Source organism: Anomaloglossus baeobatrachus, chromosome 9 (assembly GCF_048569485.1).
Source record: "Anomaloglossus baeobatrachus isolate aAnoBae1 chromosome 9, aAnoBae1.hap1, whole genome shotgun sequence".
Lineage (NCBI taxonomy): Eukaryota > Metazoa > Chordata > Amphibia > Anura > Aromobatidae > Anomaloglossus > Anomaloglossus baeobatrachus.
The window spans coordinates 188,481,445-188,504,080 of NC_134361.1; the positions used below are offsets into that span (position 1 = coordinate 188,481,445).

At 43.3% G+C, this 22,636-nt stretch overlaps 1 protein-coding gene across 1 annotated transcript in view; it reads left to right on the forward strand.

Moving 5' to 3' along the window:
- NEK6 (NIMA related kinase 6) overlaps positions 1 to 22,636 on the forward strand; it is a 258,576-nt gene that overhangs the window by 208,211 nt on the left and 27,729 nt on the right. The window contains exons 8-9 of the mRNA XM_075322826.1: positions 7,354 to 7,461; positions 15,612 to 15,706. Coding sequence (XP_075178941.1) covers positions 7,354 to 7,461; positions 15,612 to 15,706 — 203 coding nt within the window. The remainder of the gene's footprint in view (positions 1 to 7,353; positions 7,462 to 15,611; positions 15,707 to 22,636) is intronic.

A 22,636-nucleotide genomic window follows, 5' to 3' on the forward strand; every position in this document is an offset into this window, starting at 1 on the left:
GCTATGGCTTTTTAGAGAAAACATACTTTTAAGTGTTGGCTGAGGACTTGGGACTGGGATGACTACATCCCCGGTGGCTTCTCCACTCCCCGTATATCCAGTCTGACAGGTATACCCCTTTGTGTATATAGAGAGAGACCGGTCAGTTAAAAGAAACAAATTCAAGAGAAGCTTCCAGGAATGTAGACAGGCAATCGCATGATACCTGGCCAGCGGTATTTAAAAGTATGCTGTGGTTTGGGCAGCAAGAATCAACTATCAGGTTCCCTATAAATATATGGAGAAAACTCATACATTTTACATGTTGATTCTCCATCCATGAATTACCTCCATTGCTCTATTATTATTATTATTATTATTATTATTATTTATTTATAGAGCACCATTGATTCCATGGTGCTGTACATGAGAAGGGGGTTACATACAAAATACATGTACAAGTTACAGTAGACAGACTAGTACAGAGGGAAGAGGGCCCTGCCCTTGCGGGCTTACATTCTATAGGATTATGGGGAGGAGACAGTAGGTGGGGTGTAGGTGGGGCGGCAGCTCCGCACGGTGGTGGGGCGGCAGCTCCGCACGGTGGTGGGGCGGCAGCTCCGCACGGTGGTGGGGCGGCAGCTCCGCACGGTGGTGGGGCAGTGAGGTCATTCAAGGTTATAGGCATTTCTGAACAGATGAGTCTTTAGGTTCCGTTTGAAGTTTGCAAGTGTAGTAGATAATCTGACGTGTTGAGGCAGTGAGTTCCAGAAGACTGGGGATGTTCGGGAGAAGTCTTGGAGACGGTTGCATGAGGAGCGAATGAGAGAGGAGGATAGAAGGAGATCTTGGGAGGACCGGAGATTACGTTTTGGAGTGTAGCGAGAGATTAGTTCAGAGATATATGGAGGAGACAATTTGTGGATGGCTTTGTAAGTCAGTATTAGTAGTTTGAATTGGATACTACTTGTAGATATTGCGCAAATGGAGCCACCAATGTGAAAAGGAGGGGGGGCGGTGCCGAGGGGGCTGCCTTAGCCAAGAAGGGGGCTCCTGATGATAAAGGGTGTAGTGATTGTCGTTGTATAAAAATAAAGACTGGTGTCTGAATAAAATACTGACCCCAGAGTGGGGATCATTGTTGCTCTGCCAATTTTTTTTAATTTTTTTTTTTATCAAATATGTAACGACAACTTCTTCATAGATATTTTACTCGTATTTGAATGTCTAAAAAAAACAAAAAAAAAACAAACACACATCCTGATGGTCATTTTGCTTCCTAAGAAATTGTCTCTAGTGTTTATCATGGTGTATAAAATGACTATTCAAGGACACCTAGGCTGGCCCTCATTCTGGGATCCCTGCACTGTCCCTTATCTCAGAGGTAGGCTTGATGGTAGCAAGGTCTGAGTCCCCAGCGTGACCCTGCACTGTCCCTTATGTCAGACGTAGGCTTGATGGTAGCAAGGTCTGAGCCCCCAGCGTGACCCTAAGTCCTGTCCGAGGACTTTTCTTACTTACCCTTTTCCCCACCCTTGGTGTGGGCTGGACACATCGTAACAAGCCTCACAAACAACACGGAGAACGGAAAAAAACAAAACTTGTACAGACTGCACACAAACACAAAGGAGAGACAATACATGTACGGGAGAGAGCAAAGTATAAGAATAGAACAAAATAAACAACGGGAAAACTTCCACACAAACAGCAAACTACAGGTCACCGAAAATAGGTTCACCACCAAGACTGTAATCATAGGAGCATAAGCTGAAGCTATTATTGGCAGCAACAAACAGACTCCCCAGCCTTAAATAGGGAGGAGACAGCTGAATAGGAATTAGCAACCTGAGTCTCTAATAGCTGCACACCACTCCACAGGAACTAACTCCTGCAAGACTGGAAAGCAGTGGAAAAAAACTCAGCCGATGCCCGGCTGAGGCTGAGCACTAAGAGACCTCAGGTTGCCTGCTGGACTCTGCAATGTGAACAGAGGCCACCGCCGCAAGTGTGGACCCGAACACCGCATGACAGTGTTTGTCCCTGAAACTTACAGAAAGTAGCAAGTTGTAGAAAAGGACTGTAAAGTAGAGAAGGATGACAATCTCTGCACAAAATAAAAAAAATGGAATCTAAGGGAAAAAAAAATTGCAATCATTAAAAAATCCCATAAAGAAATCCCATAGGCTTTAATGGTTAAGTAAAGCTTGTAATGAAAAGGTTTATAAAATTTTACAGAAGCCAAAATCTGCTTCTCGGAGTTGTGTCCTGGTATTTTTTTGCTCTTCAGGCACTGAGGGGTAAACGAATGTATCGCACCACTCTTTTCTAGCAATGATCCGGTTAAGAAAAAAAACCCTTTCTCCAGATTCCTGTCTCCCTTACATCTCGTCCTGTTACCTCTGTGAACGTTTTATTTCATCCAGCCTTTGAAGCCCGGCTCTGATTGGACCTGATGAAACTGTCAGAGGGTGATATGTTTTGATTCCTTTATGAAAGTGTTGTCACATCACAGCTGTGAAGAGCGGAATACAAAGGCTTCGATCAGAGTTTCGGATTTGTGTTGTGTTCAGGGCATTGGGACACATGGCTTCACAGAGTTCTACGTGTTTTCTCTGAATTTTATCTGAACACATTTGTAAGTGCACAGAAGTAGAAAACTGCCTCGAATTTTAGGAAAAAGTTGGAAAACTGTCTTCTTGATCACTTTTATTGCCTCCTGGTAATTGTTACTTCATGGTCTGTCACTGATCCATGGTTCTCTATAATTCCCCCCCCCCTTTTATTTCATCCCCATCTTTTAAGAGCCATAACTTTTTAAAAATGTCTTCTTAAATTTTGCCTTTACATTGCGGGTGGTTGGGTAACAGCAGAGACCCATGTTGGCTACCATGGCCACCCATATTCACATTGTGGGTAGGGAAGATCTATAGGGACAAATGTAACTGATCAAAGCTATCTTCTTTCCCGACAGTTGTAGGTGGGTGTCCGCTATGGACCAGAGAGCAGGTACCCACCACATATGGAATGGGCACATGTCATGTGGGATTATGGGGATAGCGGGGCCCTAAGCTGACCCTCAGACTAGGGGGGGCCCTGTGCCATGTTCTATCCCTATACTCAGAGATACCCCTAATGGTGGGGATGTTTGCGTCTACTTCCTACTTTGAGTTTACTTTTTGGCCCTTCTCCTGACCAACCCTGATCTTATTCCAAATCAGATGAAGGAAAGAAAAATTCTTCATCTCACCTGTTGCCCGGACTGCTGGACCTTGTGGGTGCCTAGGATCCGTCGGTGAGTCCCAACCGGTTAGTGGATGAAGGAAATAGGAAAAATGATCCGAAACCGATTCTCCTTTTAAGATAAAATCTCCAAAGTCTTTATTAGAAATATTAAAAACATCGTGAAGGCCGAGTATGAATCTTTACATGGAAACTTTACGCGTTTCGGACTACACCATAAAAACAACTAGAGTCCTTAATCTAATATTTCTAATACAGACTTTTGAGATTTTATCTTAAAAGGAGAATCAGTGCCGGATCATTTTTCCTATTTCCTTCATCCTGATCTTATTCCCCCTCCCCCCAGCGAGAGCTGGGACAGGAGTGTGATTTCACACCTAGAAATAGACAAACGGGAAACCAAAACTCTGTCACACCGAGGTATAAGACAATCAAAAATAAGGAGGAAAACAAGAGCAGGGAGGAAATAACAAGATGACGGATAACTCTATAACAACACCAAGCACAGGCTACTCTCTCCAGCAAATCTGGGATACAGACATGAACTACATAAGGCGCGGGTGGAAGATCTCCAACTTAAGTATGAGAAGAGCAGATTGATCCAAGAAGCCTAACAAGCAGGCTAGCACAGGTTAACTCTTGGAAGCCTGTCTATGACTGAGCACACAGCTGGTCGACGGCAGACTCTGCGGACTCAACTGGCTCTGAGGATGTTCATTCAATTGTTTACTTTTGTTTAAAAAAAGAAGATCACAGACGGCACAAAACTAAAGTCCTTTCAAATGTCAACTTTCTGGCTTTAAGAAACACTAAAAAAAAAAAATCATGAAAAACATAATGTGCTAGCCAGTAACTGTTACTTTTCAAGACCAAAAAGGGGGAAAAATTATGGAATCACTCATGAGGAAAAAATGATGGAATCACTCAATTACGAGGAAAAAATAATGGAATCACTCAATTACGAGGAAAAAATGATGGAATCACTCAATTACGAGGAAAAAATGATGGAATCACTCAATTACGAGGCAAAAATTATCGAATCATGAAAAACAAACAGGAGGAAAAGATTCCTTTTAATAAGACAGGCTGATGAAAGATAAGACTTTTTTCAGAAGTACAACCACCATTCGGAAGGATGTAATGCTGGTCATAAAGCTTTTCACTTCACATCCGCACAAATATTTAAGAAAAGTCGAAACAGAGTTTCGAGAACACATCAAAGACTGGGTTGTTTTTTTGTTTTTAGGTTTCTTTTCATCTCTCACAAACTGATTTTCTTGAAACCCACATTCTTATAATTGGTCTACATATTGACACGGACATTATTTCGTTACACCTACATTTGCGTTATTCACTAAACGATCGGTATTTTAGATTTTTTTTTTTCTTAGATTTTCGACTTTCTGGCACTTTGTGTGGGCAAAACAAAACACAAAGCTGTTGTGAAAGTTTTGCTGAGAAATTAGGCATCGTGAACATATGCTTCATAGGTCAAAGAGGAGGGATTTTCATATTTCCATTTTTAGAATCTGCAGTCATTTTAAAGAAATCATCCTCAATATTCTTGTTGTAGTGTAAGGACAAAACTTCTACAAAACACGAGAAACTGAAACATCTGTATTTATTATTTCCCACCAACATATTTTGCAGTAGTGTACAAAGATAGTGGCAGCTAATTGATCTCCTATCATTGAAATTTGGAAGGTGTAGTGCCGGCGTCTCTACAGAGATGCCGACTTACCGCTATAGCCGGTTGCGTACTTCCCTGTGTAATTAAGGCATTCTCCCATTAGGGTAGGTGCCTGCACAACGCTTCTACTTTGTCAGTCAGTCTCCAATCTGCTACCTAGCTAGTTGACAGGTCCTGAGCTCCTGTCCTGTTATCCCTGTGTCCATCTCCAGTGCTTGCTTTCCCATACCTGTCTATCCCAGCCGTGCCCACCATTCCTCTCCATGCCTGCCTCTGCACCCCTCCTGTACCCGTCTATGCCTGAGTCCCATCACCTGTCCTGGGGTCAGCTGCCACATTCCCGATCACTGCCCTGGGAGTGGTACCTGGCATTCTTCTTGCGGTGGGTGCTTAGTTAAGCTCCTCCCACTAAAGGGTAAGCCCGGGTCCTCCCTGTGGTCCAATGGGTCCACTGATCCCACTTGCTGTCTCTACACCGGCCATGAGCATTACAGGAAGAAAATTGTAATATCCAGACCCGATAAGATCCAAACCCACGCAAACACGGGGAGACTATACAAACGCCTTTCAGGATGTTCTCCTTGTTCGGATTCGAACCCAGGACGCCAGCGCTGCAAAGCAACGGTGCAAACTGCAGTATATAAACTATGAAGAGTCCAATGGACTAAAGGTGGCCATATATAATATTGTGCAAAAGTTGTACACAGGGGCATCAAAATTGATGCAAAGCATGAGAAATTTTAAAAATAGAAGTGTTAATAGTCTAGCTATACCATGATTAAAGCATGGAGTGCCGAAACGTGTTGGTCTCAGTCACTTTTGGTCTGATGGTTGCTAGTGTGGCTGCAGTTTTTAATGTCACTACAATAAAATTGGAGTTTTATACAATTTTTTCCTGCCTGTGGTTTTTGCTGGAGCGCCATTGCTTTTTGATTCATTAATCAATGCATTGTGTTTCCAATCTTTGCCTTCAAAACGCTTCAGTTATTCTCGGTACACTTGCACGGTTTATAAAGGAACACAGCAGAGAGGTTGTTCCAAACATCTTGGCTTACTAACACTAGATCTTCTGTATATGAGGCTTGTTCAGACCATTCTGTTTCCTCATGTGATCCTAGACAGACTGGATGATGTGAGATCAGGGCTGTGTGGGGGCTGGATCATCACGTCCACGCCTCTGTGGGGGCTGGATCATCACTTCCAAGGCTCTGTGGGGGCTGGATTATCACCTCCAGGGCTCTATGGGGCCAGATCATCACCTCCAAGGCTCTGTGGGGGCTGAATCATCACGTCCAGGGCTCTGTGGGGGCCGGATTATCACCTCCAAGGCTCTGTGGGGGCCAGATCATCACCTCCAAGGCTCTGTGGGGGCTGAATCATCACGTCCAGGGCTCTGTGGGGGCCGGATTATCACCTCCAAGGCTCTGTGGGGGCCGGATTATCACCTCCAAGGCTCTGTGGGGGCCGGATCATCACTTCCAAGGCTCTGGGGGCCGGATTATCACCTCCAGGGCTCTATGAGGGCCAGATCATCACCTCCAAGGCTCTGTGGGGGCTGGATCATCACCTCCAAGGCTCTGTGGGGGCTGGATCATCACGTCCAGGGCTCTGTAGGGGCAGGGTCATCACCTCCAGGGCTTTGTGGGGGCCGGATCATCACGTCCAGGGCTCTGCGGGGGCCAGATCATCACCTCTAAGACTCCTTGTTCTTGTTTATGCTAAAGCTATATCTTAATGACATTGGCTGTATGTTTGGGGTCTTTGTTCTTTTGCAGAATAAATTTGCAGCCATTCAGACTCCTCTCTGATGATTTTGCATGATGGATAAGTGTAGTTAATGCTGAGAAATACAGGCAGATACTATCCTCATTGTAATGAAGAACAAGGAGTGTTGTGGTAGTGTTGATTCGGCCCCCGCAGAGCCCTGATCTTACATCACCTAATCTGTCTGAGATTACATGACAAGACAGAAGGATCCGCACAAGCCTCATACACCGATCATCTGCGGTTACTTCTCCAAGATGTTTGGAACAATCTCCTGGCCGAGTTTCGTCAGACACAAGAATTGATGCCATTTTGAAAGCAAAAGGCGGTCACATCAAATATTGATCTGATTTAGATTTCTCTCTTATTCACTCATTTGCATTTTGTTAATTAATAAAAATTAAATATTAACTTTTCTATTTTTTTTAAAGCTTTTTTTTTTCCGAACCTTCCTAAAACATTTGCATAGTGTTATAAAGTATAAAGAGTCTTCAGAGTGTAAAATAAAGTATAGAGAGTCTTCAGAGCGTAAAGCACCTGAAGAATCGTCGGTTCACTTGTTTTAACCACTTTGTGTCTTTGGAAACCTAAAGGAGTTAAAAAAACACTCAAAAGAATGAACATATTACATTTCGTACATGCAAAGCACAATAATTCATGTCTTATTTTTTTCCTCACAGATATAAAACCTGCTAACGTTTTTATTACGGCTACTGGAGTTGTGAAATTAGGAGACCTTGGGCTTGGTCGGTTCTTCAGTTCCAAAACCACCGCGGCACATTCCTTGGGTACGGTATTTTTTTTTTTTTTATTTTTTAGTCTAAATATCTAGCAGATATTGCACTATGGGAGGAAGATTCTACACTTATGTGTATGTATGGTGTCAACAATGTAAATTGTAACTGTGCTATGACCTCCCTATTGAAAAACGTAGACCTCAAACACAGACTGGAGGCAGGAAGAGGGGCCGGGGAATCACAGACAGGGAGGAGAAGACCCAGTGTACAGTCCGGGCCCCTGTGGACCGACATCTAACTAACAGAAAACTTCAAATGGTTAAAAAAGAACCAAAAGGTCAATTTCTTCACTAAATGTATCAATTTAAAGTATTACAGCAGCATTACTGTCATGTATCTATTTTAAAAAATCAAGCTGACAGGTTCTCTTTAAATATCAAAAAAAGGACCCCTTAAGTATATATTTTTTCCCTTTAAAGGGGTATTCCCATCTCCAAGATCCTTTACAAATATGTATGAGGGTATAATAATAATAATAATATTAGCAAGTATCTCCAATTAGAATTGTAGTATAGTTCTCCTGATATAGCTGTGTCTCTTACCTCATGTGCAGGCCATTGCAGCTTAAAGGAGTTGTCCAACATAAACTCCAAAAAAAAAAAAAAGTTAATCTGTGCTGTATTGTCATATAAAACACCCCCTACATTATTTTTTTTGTTTTCTACATTTTGTTTCTCTTGATTTTTCACTTTATTCTCTGCAGCTCTTTGTTTACATTCAGCACAACCTAACATGACATGTTTGACAGCCAAACCCACAGTCACAGCTGGCACCGCCCCCGGCCTCAGTGTCCAGCCACACCCTCTGCCTGCCCTCTGCACACACATTCCCTGTCAGTATTCTCTGCCCCAGCACCTGATAGATAAATGAGTACTATGTAATGAAATTTATATATAGCCCCTAATGTGAGTCTATAGGACACGCACGCACGCACACACACACACACACACACACACACACATGCTCTTATATAATATATTATACATAATCCCCCCTCATGCACTCTCTTCTCTCCCACTGCACTGTCTCCTCTGCCCCCCAGCACTCCCCTGTCTCTCACCTCCATGAAGTCTCGTCTCTGCCCCCCTGCTGTGTCACCCATGAACTCTCTTCTCTGCCCCCCCACTCTCAGCCGTGCACGCTCTTCTCTGCCCCCTCCCCCCCTGCTCGCTCTCCCTTCTCACCCATGCAGCATGCTGTCTCTTCTCCGTGCTGTGATGATTGCAGTGTCCTATACAGAGCTCAGTGCTGTTGTTCGCTGGTGTCAGGTGACATCCCTGCTTCTGACTGTATTCAGAAGCGAGGAGCATGGGAGGCTGCATTCATCACAGAGACAGCGCACGGGGGAGGGGGGGTCACAGTTGCCCGGGCACCATACAACATAATGAGCTGAGGACACTGTTGGGCAAACAGCGCTCACGGTGTCCTAGACAGAGAGGGCAACCCTGTGTTTGTCCAGCACATACAGTGCAGAGATAGCAGCGCACAGGGAAGGGGGCGGGGCTCATCGCACTGTACCCGCCCAGCAGGGCGGCAACATGCAGTGGCAGATTTGCATGTCAACATGGTCCTGCCCATGTTGACATGAAATGACCAGAAGTAGCAAAATCACAGCAGGAGCAGTCACATGACCCCTCTGAGCCTGGGGAGAGGGGCTGACAGCAGGGCAGGTAAGTGCTCACTATCTACTTACCTGTCCCAGTGTAGCCCAATAGTGTAAATAATAAAAAAAAGCAAAATAAGCCGGATAACCCCTTTAAGAGACATGGCTATATCATGAGAACCATACTACGTCTCTTACCTCATGTGCAGGGCACTGCAGCTTAGATATAGATTGTTACCACCATGACATATTGCACTGTAAAGTGCTGCGGAATATGTTGGCGCTATATAAATAAACTTTTTTTTTTATTATCATTATTATGCTGCAATGCCCTGCACATGAGATAAAATACATGGCTATATCAGGAGAACTATACTACATTTCCTATTGGAGGTATTTGCTAATATTATTACACCTACTACATATTGGGATAGGATCTTGAAGATTGAAATACCCCTTTAAGTCTTTGTCACCATATTTCACTTTGTGAAAATGGCTGTCATACTCTCAGCTAGCTAAAAGCCCCCATAAACGTTAGATAAAAGTTGGCCAAACCTGCCGATTCCAGAAGGATGGGCTGATCATCTGACTGATATGTATGGGTCCTCCTGGCTCTCCATTGACATCATTAGAAGGATTGGGAATTTCAATGCCCGATATGTGCCTTTTCAGGAGAGATAAGCCACTGCCAGAGGTGTCTGGCGGAGGCTTTCTTCTCACTCCAAATTGAAAAATTGTGCACTGTTGGCCAAGCTGCCTCATCTGCATGCGGGAGTCGGGAAAGACGGATGTCTCGTGTATGGCCACCTACAGTGAACAGATGATTAACGTTTTCCAATGGACTTGCCCTCTAAGGAATTTAGGAGCTTTTCTTTAATCTAATTCTCTGCCCCGTCCTCATCCCCTATCCCCCATTTCAGTATTTCATCTTTATAGTGCGGACCATTGACCAGGAACCGGCCATGTGTCATTTTATTCCACTTTTAGGGTTTTATTGACTTTTGCAGTGAAATATAATATTCTTTACCATCCGCGCGTTCCAGTATTCCCACTGTACAAATCTCTCTATACCTCCTCTTTCGGGCGCTGCCGCCCCTGTATGGAGACATGTCAGTCCACGACGGATTTTGATAAATATTTTTACAAAATAAAGCAAAAAAAAAAAATCACATCAAGCCCTATTAAGATCACGTCAGGCGGAATGAGCCCGAAATATGATAGTGTCCACTTAATGATGAGATGTCCTGCGACAGCTGCACTTATTATATTAATGAGAAGGCGCTGGGATTCCACAAGTCATAGCCCCTACATCCCCGGCACATCAGTCAGAGCCGTAATCCAGACAGATAGCAAAGGGTAACTCCTTGATGGCTTTTTTCCGCTAAGGAAAGGTCTACAGCAATGCGGCCATTTATTATCAAACCTTGTATAGAGACTAAACACGATGGCTCAAAATATTAATGATCTGTATATAAATGGGTTGTAATAAGGGACATGTAACAAATAATGCATAATGGTGTCTAGCTCCTTTGCGTTGTATAACACAACATATAAGGTCTCATTCGAACGGCTGTAATGGTAATCCTGACCCCACCACTGGTTTCCTCAACGACCGGTATGCTGCTGGGGGCAATTGGCTTGAAAATGTGCTGAATGACCCCCTTCTCCACTTCCTCCCCCACCCACCATGACAGTCAGAAAACCCGGTTGCTGCGTTTGGCTGCACAAACTGCACCTTGATATTCCATTCCTTCTTCTCTGGTGTGAATAGAGTTCTATGTATCCTGTCTGTTAGGGTTATCTCTTTCCACTTTAGGACCCTGCGGATATCTTTACCTTTCAGCTGGTAATCATTATCCCCTCCCTGTGTCTTAATATACCTTCATTACCCCTTGGTTTGTTACTGTTGATAGCGTTTTCTATATGGTCCAGATTGCAGGCAGTCGGCTTGCAATGTCCTGGAAACACGTTGTCGTTCTCTCGACGTCATCTTGTAAATAAGTTGTTTGTTTGCTTTCTCATGTTTGTTTTCCCAGTGTGTTCTTTAGGACTAAAGGCCCCGTCACACACAACGAGATCGCTAACGAGTCACAGTTTCAACAATCTCGTCAGCGATCTTATGTGTGACACCTACCATCCACCAGGCCCCTGCTGTGAGATCGCTAGTCGTTGCCGAATGGTATAGACCATTTTCTTCAAAGGCGATATCCTGCTGGGTAGGACGCATCGCTGTGTTTGACGCCTACCGCTTTGTTTGACACCTGTGTTTGATCGTTATATAGGTCACTCATCGTTACTGCGTTGTTGGTAAGGTCTGACTGTGTGACCCCCCCCCCCAGCGACTTACCAGCGATCATTATCAGGTCGTATCGTTATAGGGATCGCTGGTAAGTCGTTTTGTGTGACTGGGCCTTTAGTGGGGTTGACTAGTGCTCATCCTGCTCGATCGTTGCCTAGAGCCCAGTTCAGTGTCAGCAAGGGCCAAGTATCCTGCTCGGCGCATAGGTACGGAACCTATCTAGGGACACAAAGGAAACCAGGAGCCAGCAGAAGGTTTTGTCGGGGGTCACAATCTCCCCATTCTCTAGACACTGGGTTCTCCTCTTTCCTCCCTTCCCTGTTTGCCGTTTGCTCGGTATTTACATATACCTAGCATGACACCAGTGTAATGAAGCCCCAAAATCTGCTCTTCTCCACTATGATCTACCTCATTGACATGTCAAAATGGAATTCCTAGTGCCACCGGAAGAAATTATTCCTAGGGCTCATGCTCCTTTTGTGAAGACCAGCGTTTCCCAACTCCAATCCTAATGGCCCCCCCAAACAGAACTCGTTTTCAGGATTTCCATAGCTTTGCACTGGCAATTTCTAATGCCTTGAAAACAATTCCATCATTTGTCCAATACTGCCAATGTGCGTGTACAAGTCCTGAACACACGAGAGGACTCGAATTTGGGAAACACTGGAATAGATCTTGTGTATGTCCAAGCCCTGAAGTACAGGTGTATTTTTCCCAAACCACCATGATGAGGAGATGGAGACGATGTGTCGAAATATCAAACTGCTCACGCCTTAGTCCTTTCCAATCCAATTTTGGTTCGATTGATGTCTTCGAGGACTGGGTACATCGTCTCAAACCTCAATCAAGCCAGTTGGACAAAATCCGGCATCCGGCAAACGTCTCGGCACAATGTTTCCACCTCCTTGTCTGCAATTCCTTTATATTAAATGAGGCTAACAATCACTGTTTTAGCAAATACTGGAGCAGAACAGTGCCAATGTAGTGGTGCTTGGCAATTTGGTGGTCAAAAGTCACCGGAGAGGTTAAATTTAAAGGGTTTCTTCACTTTCAAATTTCTTCAGCCCAGAGGCGTTCTCTACTGCAGTAGCAGCTTTCCGACGCCGCTCTCGGTGATAACGTCATGTCTGCAACACACGTGAACGCTGCAGCCAATCACTGTGCCATCTACATTGGATTCACTGCTAAGCCTAATGATTGGCTTCAGCTGTAGTCATGACGTGACCATTGCAGCCTATCATCGAGAGGACAAATCGTCAGTGAGGTCAACCTATAACCCACCAAGACACAAGTAGTAAATGATCAGCTCCATTTGGGGTCTTCTGCCGCATCTCTGGGGACCATTGATATGTCACAGCCCCATGGTCAGTCTGACCCTAATCACGTTGGCACTATTGTTAGGTATTGGTACCTCTCAAGGAATTTTTTTTTCAATACTTGGGTTACTTGGCTGTATTACTATTAGATGGTGGGAATGGGAGAAGTTTCCAAATTTTGCATCAGTTTTTTTATTTTGTAGTAATTGTGGTTGTGAAATGCAAAAAGTACAACTGACCGATACCAGCATCTGATGGAGACAAATTAATCATTTTGTAATGGCAATATGGCATCTGAAATCAGGGCTTACAGTCATTTAATTACCCCAGAAAAGATCATAATGCCCCACAGGGAGTAATTATGTGGCGGTAAGCTGGGAACCACTCCGGGAGAACATAGGGATACATGTGTTGTGTCGTCCGCTCGGTGTCGCCTGCCCCTCTGCTTACATGTAGAACAGTGGTAGCATGCAGACATTTGTCCATCATGTGTGCTAATCCCTCTCATAAATATGGATGTTATCGGACTAATGAGCGTCAGTCTTGTCAGCCAACTCTTTCTTTCCTCGCTGATCCCACACACATTCCGAGAAGCTCAGCCTCCCCCAGACTTGGATCAGTGAGCACGGAGACCCCCATAAATCCAGCTCTCCCATGGGCTCTCTGATCTACCTAGGGTTTTTTTTATTTTTTTTTATTTTAAATTTCTGGAAATCTAACATTTGTTCTGCTACAGTAGCATTGTGCTGTGACCACTATTACTTGCCTGGTTGAATCTGACATTTGCTTTTCCACACATAACACGGGCAGTTTACTCTTGTATATAATGATGTTATAGAAGGCAGAATAATGGCAAGTCGCGGAGACAAGCGCAGCCCGGACAAATGTGTATTCTGCAATGTGAGACTATGTGTACTATAGGGGAAGACATTATACAGGGCCCTCGCTCTCAGCTTACTCCTCCGCTCTCACTATTCAATAGACATTCTGTATGTGCTGATGGGTCATTGTGGTCAAGAAAATGCTGAACCTTATTGTTGGATAAATTAGGGGTGTATGTATGCATATACATTATACTTATATAGACGTTCACATTTTTGGTATACTATTTTTACATCATTTGTTTTCATCATTAATTTTTGCCAGAGCTGTGTGTATATATATATATATATATATATATATATATATATATATATATATATATATATATATATATATATATATATAAACTCACATTTACATTTTTTTATATATATGATTTTAACATTATATAAATGATTTTTCATATTGTATATAAAATAAAAAAATAATTATATATATATATATATATGTAATTACATATATATATATATATATATATATATATATATATATATATATATATAATGGATATATATATATATACATACATATACATATATGTATATTGTATATATGTATATATATATATATATATATATATATATATATACCATAATTTAGAGATATATAATGAGAAATTATATATAATTATATATAATAATATATATATAATAATGTAAAAATAATATATAAAAATTGAAACGTGTATATGTATGTGTGTATGTATATATACGTTATTTACATTCTTGGTATAATAATTTTACTTTTTATATGATTTATGCATATATATATATATATATATATATATATATATATATATATATACACATATATAATATACATATATGTATGTATATGTATGTATATATATATATATATATATATATATCCATTACATATATATATATACATATATATATATAATTATTTTTTTATTTTATATACAATATGAAAAATCATTTATATAATGTTGAAATATATATAAAAAAATGTAAATGTGAGTTTATATATATATATATATATATATATATATATATATACATACACAGCTCTGGCAAAAATTAAGGGACCACTGCAAAATTGTCAGTTTTTCTGATTTTTCGCTTTATATTTTTGAGTGTAATGTAAATTGTTCTTTTATTTTATAAACTGCTGACAACGTCTCCGAATTTCCAAGCAATACATTTTGTATTTTCTGAAAATGAGAAATGGTCAAAATAACAAAAAGTGCATGGCTTTCAGACCTGAAATAATGCAAAGAAAACAAGTTCATAATCATTTAGAAACAACAATACTATTAATGTTTTAACTCAGGAAGATTCACAAATCAATATTTTGTGGAATAACCATGATTTTTAATCACAGCTTTCATACTTCTTGGCTGCTTTCCACCAGTCTTTCACACTACTTTTGGGTGACCTTATGCCACTCCTGGTGCCAAAATATAAGCAGTTCTTCTTTGTTTGATGGCTTGTGACTATCCATCTTCCTCTTGATTACATTCCAGAGGTTTTCAATGGGGTTCAGATCTGGAGATTGGGCTGGCCATGACAGGGTTTTGATGTGGTGGTCTTTCAGCCTCACATTGATTGATCTAGCTGTGTGGCATGACGCATTGTCCTGCTGGAAAAAAGTCCTCAGAGTTGGGGAACATTGCCTGAGCAGAAGGAAGAAACTGTTTTTCCAGAATAACCTTGTATGCGGCTTGATTCATACGTCCTTCACAAAGATTAGCCTAACAAATTCCAGCCTTGCTGAAGCATCCCCAGATCATCACCGATCCTCTACCAAATTTCACAGTGGGTGCAAGACACTGTGGCTTGTACGCCTCTCCAGGTCTACATCTAACCATTGGATGACCAGGTGTTGGGCAAAGCTGAAAGTTAGATTCATCAGAGAAGATTACCTTACTCTAGAAATTGGGCAGATTAAACTTTGTGAAGGACGTATGAATCAAACATACAAGGTTATCATGGAAAACAGTTATATTTTTAATGGTATACATTATTGAAATTGTTGACATATTATTTCATATACATAATTTTTTTTTTTTTTTTTGCAGTGGGAACACCTTATTACATGTCCCCAGAGAGAATACACGAAAATGGCTACAATTTCAAATCCGATATTTGGTCCTTGGGGTGCCTGTTATATGAAGTGAGTAACTGCCTATACATCTTAATAATTTTAATACCTACTTTAGTTATATATGTAACTTTTTTTCAAATTTGGTGTAAACTCAGACTAGACCATCATCATTTTTGATTTTTTTCTTCATACATTTTTTACACGTAAAAATAAGAAACTTTATCTTATAATCTTAAAAGAGAAATCCACTTCTTCTTCCTTCTGGACTGATCATTCTTTCTCAAGATGTTCAATTCACAGGTAAAATATGTCTCCAGTAAATACAAATTTTCCCATTACTGAGATAGGAGATGACAGTTGGTGCTTATAATGTTCTATGGATATGGAGAATTGCTAGTGTCATGTCATTAGAATGTCTGTCTCCGCCTCCAGCTCCTCCCCTCCATAGAATTTTAAAAGCACCAACTGTCATCTACTATCTCAGTAATGGGAAAAATCTGTTTTCACTAAATACTGATTCAGCTGATTTTACCTATAAATTTAGAGGGATCCTGGAGAATTATTGAGATAGGAGATGACAGTTGGTGCTCATTAAGTTCTATGGAGAACTGTAACTGTCATTTCAGGAGAACCACTATCTCTAGCTCCTCCCTCTCCATAGAATATTAAAAGCACCAACTGTCATCTCCCATCTCTGTAATGGGAGAATCTGTCTTCACTGAATACAGATTTTACTCATGAATTTGGAGCAAGAAGCAGGTTTCTTTGATACGATATATTACAAAGTTGCTTACTTTTATGTGTACTATTGATTTATGAAATAAAAATTAAAATGACGGTTACTCCTTAAAATGCATCAAATTTCAAGCGACGTTGGAAAAGTGTACACAAGTGTAATGGAAATGGTCTTGAATATAATGGTATGTAAGTTGCATTAGGTTCCTAGGAACTAAGGATATTTTCCCAAGTGATGTATAGATATCACATTTTTGGGATGGAAAAGATGAGGTTTTCACAAAATTGACCAGTGTTTCAGATTGGAACTGTGGAGTGCAAATCGCGTTACAAAAATGCCAAACGCGTGGTGAGAAATGCCGAGCGCGAAACGCGTGGTGTGAAGTTCCGAACGCGTGGTACGAAGTGCCAAGCGCGGGGTGAAAAATGCCGAGCGCCAAGCGCGTGGTGCGAAATGGCGAGCGCGGGGTGCGAAATGCTGAGCGCCAAGCGCGGGGTGCGAAATGCCGAGCGCCAAGCGCGGGGTGCGAAATGCCGAGCGCGGGGTGCGGAATGCCAAGCGCGGGGTGCGAAATGCCGAGCGCCAAGCGCAGGGTGCGACATGCGCGGTTCTTGGCAGTGCTGCTTTACTTTTAGCAGCCAGTCTTTCCTGTAGGGACATACCCAAAAATTTACACACCTGTGTTGTATACTTGCCCATTGGTGACTGGGTGTCCAGGAGACTTGACTGTTTCCGAAATTGAAGATGGCTACTTCCTGGCACCACTTATACCGTGTTTCCCCGATAGTAAGACACCCCCGATAGTAAGACGTAGTGGGGGTTTTGGGGGAGTCGGCTAATGTAAGACGTACCCCGAAAGTAAGACGTAGTAAAAATGTATTTATTTTTTTTCTTCTTTACAGTACAGTTACAGAGGCCGAGCGCTCAGCTGAGCGCCCTGACATGCCGGCGGCAAAGCGCTCAGCTGAGCGCCCTAACATGCCGGCGGCCGAGCGCTCAGCACCCTGACATGCCGCCGGCAAAGCGCTCAGCTGAGCGCCCTAACATGCCGGCGGCCGAGCGCTCAGCTGAGAGCTGACACATGCCGGCGGTCTGGCGCTCAGCTGAACGCCCTGACATGCCGGCGGCTTAGCGCTCAGCTGAGAGCTGACACATGCCGGCGGTCTGGCGCTCAGCTGAACGCCCTGACATGCCGGCGGCTTAGCGCTCAGCTGAGAGCTGACACATGCCGGCGGTCTGGCGCTCAGCTGAACGCCCTGACATGCCGGCGGCTGAGCACTCAGCTGAGAGCTGACACATGCCGGCGGTCTGGCGCTCAGCTGAACGCCCTGACATGCCGGCGGCTGAGCGCTCAGCTGAGAGCTGACACATGCCGGCGGTCGGGCGCTCAGCTGAACTCTCGGCTACTGAGAAATGTTGAAATGTTGCAGTAATGTTGTCCGTGGTCCATCAGGACCATGGACAACATACAAAATCACGCAGCCTCAGTGCCCTCATGTGCAGCCGCTGGTGGTTAAGTTTCCTTAACTTGCGGTACACTTAGGGCGCAATCGCGGCAAGTCCCCATACGGTACATTGCATGGAGACTTGCTGCGATTGCTGTGGGATTTTTTCCAATATAAGACATACCCCGAAAGTAAGACATAGTGGCACTTTTGGGGGTAAAAAGAATGTAAGACACTGTCTTACTTTCGGGGAAACACGGTAGTAGTGCATTAAGCTCTGAAGCAAAAAACGCGGCATTTAGGTATAATACTGTAGAAAAGAAGGACCGTTATGGGTATGCTCCAAAATGTTACTGCCCTTGAATTTCTCACCGAGCAGCTTCCTAAACTGACTTGTGTTACCCCAGCATCTTCACAACAGGAGGCCATCCAAAAAAAACCCAGGCACAGAGTTTATTCCCCTTTATTGGTGCTGAGATGTTGTAATAGGCTGATGTTTGCATGTTAAATGCTCTATGGCTGTAAGTCAGATCCAGATGGTGGCGTACAAGCCATGCAGCTGTTACACTTAATTGCACCTAACACATTTCATGGCTAATCTGTTTGTACAACACTCAGCTCCCACCTATAAAGAAGTCTCATTTGTCACGAGCGGGGAATAGCAATAGGTTCTCTTCCGTGCACTCCTGTTCTGCAGTTTTGGATTTCTTCACATGTGATTGTATGTAAAATCGCCAAGGAGCGGACTTCTCCTATGTCCAAAGGTCAACCTGGGTCACAGTTCTGACCCCTATGTAGAAAAAAAGGTTTCCTAAATGATGTTGCCTATTAAAAGCTGGGACAGTAGAATACTTGCTCTGAAATAGTGGGAAAAAAAATCTAAAGTCATAATTAGTGATGGGCGAAGCCGCAGATACCATGTATTGACTGGTTAAAAAATAGGCCTAGAATTGATCCTGGATATCTGGCCGGACGCATACCCCTTTATAAATCTATGGGGACCCGAATCAGATGCTTTAACATGTGGTAGGGGGATTAGAGCAAGCACGTAATATTACCGAGTCTCCCGCGTGGCCGTAATACTACTTCCAGGGCCGCTCATTATCCTTCATAAATATTCACTGCTTCCCCCGCCCACCCGCAGTCCCCGCTTCTCTGATTGGCTGCAGTCAGATCGTGCCTCCACCCTGTGTGACAGCGTGTGTGACTGCAACTAATCACAGGCGCTCTGTGTGTGTCCTTATTGTGTAAAAAATAATAAATTAGTTAACAATTTGGTATAGGGTCCCCCCATTTTATGATACCTAGCACAGATAAAGCATATGGCTACAGGCTGCAGCCCTCAGCCGTGCACTTATCTTGGCTGTGTAGCAAAATAAGAGGACCCTATGCAGCTTTTTTATTATTATTATTATTATTATTATTATTATTATTGTTTAACACTAGAAGTCTCAGAGAGGGGTCATTTGACATTTCTACCATTGGAACCCTATGGAGCTCGAAATTCCTGCTACTCCTAGTGTTAAATGAATTAATAAAAAAACAGCGTGTGGTCCCCTCCCATTTTATTAGCCATTCATGATAAACCCGATAGCTGGGGGCTGGAATTCTCGGGTTGGGGAGGCCCATGGTTATTGGGGCATCCCCAGCCTAAAAAATAGCAGCTGGAAGCCACCCAGAATTGTTGCATTCATTAGATGCGACAATCCCGGAACTTTACCCGGCTCTTCCAGTTTGCCCTGGTGCGGTTGCAATCAGGGTAATAAGGGATGAATGACAGCTCACAGCTGCCACTAACCCCTAGATTAGTAATGTGAGACATCTATGAGACCTCCCATTTGTAATCTGTAAGGGAAAAGAAATAAACACAAACACCGGAAAAATCTTTAATTGAAATAAAATACAAAAAAAACCCTCTGTATTAACCCCCAGAATATCTCTTCAGGTTCGACGTAATCCACACGAGGTCCCATGACGATTTCAGCTCTGCTACATACATACTGAAGTGACCGCATGCTGGCGGGCTTGGATTGTTACCATCATCCATGACCACCACCGATTGACGTTACTCTACAAAAAAAAATTCCTATTGGGATTGGGATCCACACATAATCCATAGAAATGCTTGGTTGCCCTGAATGCTGGGAAACAGTTTATTGGCACCTTTAGTTCCACAATAACCATTCTGAGGCACAATAATAGTGACGCGTTCTCTAGGGTCGGTGTGGCGGTTTCTGCAGGTTGGGCAAATACAGCAATATTTTGGGCCCCTGGTGCATCTATATAGGAGCGGCTTTGCAGTATTTTCTTGGGAACTTAAGGCCTCCATACGCATTAGTGCCATCATCTTATTTTGGATGGAGCTGTGAGAGAGTCGATCAGACAGTCTGAATCCATATGCCCAATCTTTTTGTTCTCAGAGATATCTACCATAGCGCTGCCTCAAGCTCCCCAAACACATTAGAGAAGGGGTGGGCAAATCATTTTCCCAATTGGCAACTTGAGTGACAGTGACTGGTATGGAGGGCCGAACCAAGAGGCTGAAATTAACTCTGCTCAATATTAATATTAACATTAATTATAAAGAAACATTAATATAAAATGATTATATCACTTAATATTGAGCAGAATTAAGTATGCTGACATCACCCTATATATGTGTATGAGCCCCCCTATATACAGCATGGGCCCTCACATAGCTCCCTACATACAGAATGAGCCCCCACACAGCTCCCCTATATACAGTATGATTCCTCACATAGCCTCTCTATATACAGCATGAGCCCCCACACAGCTCCCTACATACAGTATGAGCCCCCACACAGCTCCCCTATATACAGTATGATTCCTCACATAGCCTCTCTATATACAGCATGAGCCCTCACATAGCTCCCTACATACAGTATGAGCCCCCACACAGCTCCCCTATATACAGTATGATTCCTCACATGGCCTCTCTATATACAGCATGAGCCCTCACATAGCTCCCTACATACAGTATGAGCCCCCACACAGCTCCCCTATATACAGTATGATTCCTCACATAGCCTCTCTATATACAGCATGAGCCCTCACATAGCTCCCTACATACAGAATGAACCCCCACATAGCGCCCTGCATACAGTATGATTCCTCACATAGCCTCTCTATATACAGCATGAGCCCTCACATAGCTCCCTACATACAGTATGAGCCCCCACACAGCTCCCCTATATACAGTATGATTCCTCACATAGCCTCTCTATATACAGCATGAGCCCTCACATAGCTCCCTACATACAGTATGAGCCCCCACACAGCTCCCCTATATACAGTATGATTACTCACATAGCCTCTCAATATACAGCATGGGCTCTCACATAGCTCCCTACATACAGTATGAGCCCCCACACAGCTCCCCTATATACAGTATGATTACTCACATAGCCTCTCGATATACAGCATGAGCCCTCACATAGCTCCCTACATACAGAATGAACCCCCACATAGCGCCCTGCATACAGTATGAGCCCCCCCGTTATACAGTTTGATTCCCCACACAGCCCCCTTATATAGAGTATGAGTCCCCCACATAACCCCTCTCTATACAGTGTGAGCCCCCACATAGCCTCTCTATAGACTGTGCGAGCCCACACACAGACCCCCATATATACAGTATGAGCCCTCTACATACAGTATGAGCCCCCCACATTGCCAATCTATATACAGTATGAGCCAACACATAGCCTTCTATATACATTGAGTCCCCACATAGCCTCCTACATACATTTCTCAGCCCCCACAAACATCCCATACATATAAAATAAACATCCCACACACTTACCTCGCTCCATTACCCTGCTGCTCTGCTCCGCCCTCTGGTGCGCCGACGCTCAGCACAGCTCACACTTTGTGACATCATTGCGTTTGCTGTGCCTCACACTGATTGGTGCAAGACAGAACCAGCGGCCCCTCCTCCACCAATGTGCTCACCAGTGTCTTCATCCTGTGGATGCAAATAGTGGTGACATTGGGCGACGGGCAGCAGCTACGGCTGACAGGCGGCGGGGGATGGCACAGTGCGGCCCATGGTACACTGTAAGTCTCCTTACACACGCGTGTCACACTCTACAAGGAGCGACATTAGCCCTTCGATCCCAGTCTTAAACCTTTCACAAAGCCAAATCAGATGTCATGGTTTGCACTGACGGGTAACACTCCAGACCACTTCTGCAAATTGAGATTCTAGTTTGGCTTTTATCCTAAGTCAAATGGCAAGGCTCGATAAAGGGTCGATATTGACTTTTATGACTGCTACTTCTAGTAGATGGTACTAGAGTTCAAGTTCTCTTCTTCTCTGAAAAAACAATCGGAGTATGGAAGAGTTGGGCAAGACCTGCCAACCATTATTTGTCCGACAGCTATCTAAAGTGTATGGAGGCTTTACTCACCTCTATTAGTGATGAATGGGCACTACCAGGCTCAGGTGCTGAGTACTTGGAACTACTGATAAGTTACGAGTACCGAGCACCCGAGCATTGTAGTGCCCGCTCATCACTAGTTACGAGTACTAAGCACCCGAGCATGGTAGTGCCCGCTCATCACTAGTTACCAGTACTAAGCACCCGAGCATGGTAGTGCCCGCACATCACTAGTTACGAGTACTGAGCACCCGAGCATGGTAGTGCTCACTCATCACTAGTTACGAGTACTAAGCACCCGAGCATGGTAGTGCCCGCACATCACTAGTTACGAGTACTGAGCACCCGAGCATGGTAGTGCTCACTCATCACTAGTTACGAGTACTGAGCACCCGAGCATGGTAGTGCCCGCTCATCA